Genomic DNA, 5,246 nt, shown 5'->3' on the forward strand with positions numbered 1-5,246 from the left:
GAGATCAGAAGGAGGAGGAAGGAGAGAAAGTGTATCATATTATACTAAGCCTGGACACCAAACGAGCCCACACGCACACCAAAACTCATCAAACGCGGACCGCTTGGCTATTCGTACTATACCTACATCCCTCACCCTGTTACAACACTCCCCAGCACAGCCCTAACAGGGCACCGCGTCTTAACAGCTCACTTTGTTTGTTGCGGTATATAAATATAGAATTTCTCTCTCTCTCTCTCATTACCTTATTAAGTATGTTTAATCTCTTACTTCACAATGTCTAGTCGTTTTACTATCTGCCGCGTTCCATAGACACCAATTGGTGGGTCGGTCAACACGTAAGGAGAAGGCTGTTGCATCCGCCGAATATATTCCCACCTCAGACTCCGCTGGTATCGTCGACAACTATGATGAGTTATATCCTTTGTATCGGTGGGAAGGCCCCACTGGTGCTCTGAATGCAGAGTGATGATAAAACAACCTGAGCATCTATGATGGATCAGAATGGAACACCAAGTACTTCAAGTGACGATACGATGAATCAAGTCGTCGGTGCCGTTGTGGTCTGGCGCTCTGTAGTAGGAATGATGACCTTGAATCATTATTTGAACATTTACTTCATACACCGTGCCACTAGGAAGCGCCAGCGTCTCGAACTCGATGAATGCGCCCCTGCGTACACATTTTCTAGTCCCATTGTCGGATAGCCATTGAGAATGTGGTCTGTATTCCAAAATGTCAGGCATCAGCAGCTGCGAAGGGGTTGCCCACGCCTTCTGTTAGCAAAGCGCGAGCTTAACCGAGGAACATTAATGTACTCAAAATCTGTCAAGTCGACAGATGGAAAGTTCTCGGAAGTTGGGTCAGCATGTCTCGAGATCGACAGTGGATCAAGACACTCAGACCGTTGACAGGTCGGTAATGTCTTCCGTCAGCAGGGGTCACTGGAGAGTGGAATCGTACTAAGTAGACAGAACCGTTGAGAAAACTCGCATTACAATACCGCTTGAGATGTACAACATAGCCATATGCCCATTTCCCACTGGACCTGTGATCGGGCGCTCGCAGAATTCACTCACTCTGGCAGTGGTTATAAGCCGTGCTGGACGGTCTGTTGGGTGCGTCAAACATGTCAGTCACCTGAGATCATGAGACGGCGGCTAACCCTGTTGACTATCTTAATTTACAGCTATGTGTGCCATGAGGCATATACGAGGACTCAGAATACCTCACATCGAAGATTCGGAACTCACGGCACCTCTGTGTTGCAAAAACGATCGTGATAATCATATGAATTACATTCAGAAGGCATGCGCACTGCGCAGGTTCACCCTGGGCGGCAGTGTAGATTCCAAATGATAGATTCAAGAAGCCTTCAACTTGAAGAAGTGACAGTTGTTCCGATTCTGTATTACGAAAAGTACTGTATTAGCTGTGCACAAAGCACCCTCAGGCTGCCCCCATGATGCGGCCACTGACTGTTCTGTGCGTGAACCTATCGACCCTACTAAAACCCTACTACTAATTTGTCTCCATATGTAGTATCGATACACATCACCCTTGGGCCTCAAGGCCTTATCGATCATCGACATCAACCATTCCAGCCCAATTTTCAGGCTGTTTTCAATTTTGGGCCTTCTTCTCTTCACCCACATGTTTCCATTTCATGATGACGACCAAAGTGTTGGCCGTGAATACATACCGTACTGGCCCGGGGAACACCATGAGGCATTCACGAGGTTACCTCACTTTTGGCGCAGCTGACGCATGACCCGCGCTCAACCTCTAGGTACATCTACCGCGACCCTTCCCTCGTTCTCCCTAACTCGAGTGACCATGGCCAATTCTCTTCAAGCTCACACCGCCGTTCCCTGTCCACTCCACATCTCCGGTACTCAATTCTCGCATCAGTTGAATTATGAGTCCTACTGAATATACTGAATAGGCGTCTCTGTCGATTTCAGCAGGTCGAGAAAGAATGTAGAATCTGCTCAAGTCCGAATCGGCAAATTGCACATGCCAATCGCCGAACGCGGTCCAGGAAAGGCTTGGCGACAGACATTTTCTCCGCCCATGTAATAACTTGATTGGCCAGGATAAATGTGCCCGTCTGACCTGCTGTTGTCCTTTTCAGGAAGCTTTCTGTTGGAGATTCATTTTCCGTACGTATACACTACAAGAAATGGTTAGGCATGAAGGCCGATCATGAAGACATTGCTTTCGAACTGGAAGACATGTTCCGCGTGTCTGGTTCAGAACACGACAGACAAGGTCGAGCAATAACCACCGCTCTCTCACCTTAATCATTCAACGCCACATTCACAGAATACAACAAGATTCACAAAAAATTCAGGATAGTCATCAAACTTTCCGGTGACGCAACCACCGAAGTAGGATCCATGTCGGATCTCCAGCCTACCACTGACGAAATCATTCGGATTTGTCCTCGGTGAGTCAGGATTACTATGAAGGGCCGTTCTTCGGGTTGACACCAGAGGCTCCCAAGGTTCCGAATTCTGGTGATAGGAAAGGTATCAGGATTTCGCTGTTCTCGGGTCAGTATTGATACGGTGCTTCCAATAGACCGGCGTTGGCAAGTCCTCGTTGATCAACCTCGCATTTGGGGTGCAAAACGCGGTGAGCTACGTGCGATACTTCACGGAGAGTTACTCATGCCATCTCCATAGCTCACTTCGCATGATAAGGCGGGCGAAGCCAACATCAACACCGAGTTCATATCACGACAGAACGAGCGATTCGTTCTCCACGATAGCAAAGGTTTCGAACCAGGCGGAGATGACAACCTCACTATAGTCAAAAAATTCATCGAAAGTCGGAGAAAGATGCCTGATCTGAAAGATCAGCTGCATGCTATTTGGTAAGTTTTCTGTCTCGATGAGTTTGTATAGCAAGCTGACGCCACCCACGGAAGGCTTTGTTTCGAAATACCCCGCGAAGGCGGGCGTTTACTCGAGACTGGTACAGAGGAATTCCTGACATTAAAGCGTGAGGGCGCGCTGGGAAACAGTACGTCGATCGATGACTATGGCTCTGAGCGTGTGGCAGCTCACCCTTTGGTCAAAGTCCCCGTCGTCGTCGTTCTCACTAAATTTGACATGTTCATCGACCGCGTGGATCACACCCTGGATGAATCCTTGCTCGAAGGATTGAGCAACAGCGCGATCCACGAACTCATCACGAAGAAAGCGGATACCGAGCTACAGGAGGTCTGCATCGGACCCCTACAGCAATTTGCAGGGTCTGACATCCCCTACGCCACGGTCTCTAGTGGGTACTACTACTGCGATCGTTTCGTGCATGTCCTCTGATATATATCCAGCCAAGGAAGACCACAAAGAAACACTAGCCCATCTTATCGAGACGACTGAAAGCCACGTCCGACAGAATTTTCCGTCCGAGGCGTGGGTGATGACCTCCATCGCTCAACGAGTGGACCCTGGACTCAAAATCAAGGCCTCGATAGAGTAAGTTTTGTTTGCTTCATTGTTATCTCGCGATTTACGTATCATTAGGGTCGGCAAGAGAAGTCAGTCTCAATTCCGATTACTGAATACGATCTGAATCTTCGTGTCTGTTTTACAGAATATTGGAAAGCGCTCGTATCAAGCGCAGCATTCAAGAACCGAACGACATGGAGCTGTCTGGGTGTGGTTCATACTGACATCATTGCTGTGTGGAACTTCCAAGACCCTCATAAAGTGATCTTATTTTTTGTTGTCGTCGCATTTACTTATTCTGACGCGATTTACGCACAGTACTTAGACAGCCCCGAATTCAGGACATTGATGGTTAACCTGGTGGATAAGAAGATAGAAACTGGACCTACAGCTGATCCTAGCAGGACCATGTAGGCCGGTGTTTTACGCGACAGATGTCATCTCATGAAATGTTCGCAGTGCTATCGGGCTTTCCATGGTGGGTACTATCGCGGGCATCATGTCTGCCCTGGCGGGACCAGCGGCTCCCATCGTGGTGCCGATCGTGGCGGGCGTCGTACTCGCCGTATGGGTTCATGACGTGTACCAGCAGTCGTACGTACCTTTACTAATCCTTCATCGAGAGAATACTGAGAGATCCCCGTCAGCTGCGTGGTGCTTCAGCGCTTCATGACATATATCGTCGACTTGACCCTTGTGTTGCAGACACTTTATCTTGTGTCGGAAAGCAAGGAACTATCTCGTAGGGCCATCAAGCTCGCTGTCGCTGCCTATCATGCCTCACCAACGAGCGAAGAAGTTCATGCTGGAATTCGGAAGTATGACCGGGACTTGACACTCCTGGCGCGCGCGGATCGTGATGCCTTGGATAAAATCATCGAGTTGATGCAACTGTATAGCATCGATGCCGCGACAATTTTCGACCTTCGGAAACAGATTCCAGTTGTTGGTTCATTACCGGATGAATTGTGGGAAGACGTCAAGGCATAGATCTCATTCTTTCCTTTGAGTATGATTTGCAGTTCTGGCAGGTTATCTGGTTACGGATTGCAGTGATATCATAATTTGTAGTAAATGCTGTACGCTACAATAGACTGTATTCTATCAACATCCCTGATAACAAATCATCGACGTCTTCGGTAGCAGTGCTCGACCTCCGTGGAGGATTGACACACTCACTCGCTGTCGACAGGTCAGCAGATTCTGCGCTTGACAACTCTCAACCTCGACATAGAAGCAATACACCCACAATGTTGTCAACAGATCAGCAAGACTTGAGCTAGATAGGAGAAAATCAGTTGGCGTGCTTGGATGATTAGATACCCTTGTTGTCAGCTTGCCATCAACGATAACCGAGTAAAACAACCGGCAGTACGTTCAACTTTTGCCCATGATATTTGATCACGAATTGAGTCAGAATTAGAAGGCAGTTGTACAGTAACGAGTTATGGCTAACGAATACCTTGTGACGTTGATTATTGAGGAAGCTGATTCTGGCATGAATACACAAGTGGGACTGCGATCATACAGGGCTTCATGTTAGGGAACTGTCACGGTGGAAATGCCTCGCAAGGGGGAGAACATATACAATACAGGAGCTTTCACCAGGGTAAGACAATGATTGCATGGGGGGAGGACGGACACGCTCAGAGAAATGCAGGATGGGGTGCTTGCTCACCTTAGACGACAGGATTGCGTTGAGAGGAAGGAACTGTCCAATTTGTGTCTTGAGAGCTCGATAGTATGATATTAATGCTAGCGATAGGTTAGTTGTGTGTTGGTCCCATC

General features: G+C 48.1%; 1 protein-coding gene across 1 annotated transcript; it reads left to right on the forward strand.

Annotated features, from left to right (window-relative positions):
• Positions 1-1,454: 1,454 nt before the first annotated feature.
• Positions 1,455-4,490, forward strand: EDB91DRAFT_1220725 (uncharacterized protein). The gene is made up of 16 exons (XM_041320899.1): positions 1,455-1,789; positions 1,856-1,891; positions 1,946-2,075; positions 2,135-2,271; positions 2,326-2,449; positions 2,507-2,531; positions 2,584-2,637; positions 2,688-2,878; positions 2,933-3,027; positions 3,085-3,288; positions 3,341-3,485; positions 3,534-3,547; positions 3,604-3,719; positions 3,777-3,868; positions 3,918-4,052; positions 4,106-4,490. The coding sequence occupies exons 1-16, from the start codon at positions 1,768-1,770 to the stop codon at positions 4,446-4,448; spliced, it is 1,863 nt and encodes a 620-aa protein (XP_041178859.1). The 5' UTR covers positions 1,455-1,767; the 3' UTR covers positions 4,449-4,490.
• The last annotated feature ends 756 nt before the right edge of the window (positions 4,491-5,246 follow it).

The sequence above is a fragment of the Suillus paluster genome (genome assembly GCF_016628075.1).
Source record: "Suillus paluster strain FC165 chromosome Unknown EDB91scaffold_16, whole genome shotgun sequence".
In the NCBI taxonomy this organism is placed as follows: domain Eukaryota; kingdom Fungi; phylum Basidiomycota; class Agaricomycetes; order Boletales; family Suillaceae; genus Suillus; species Suillus paluster.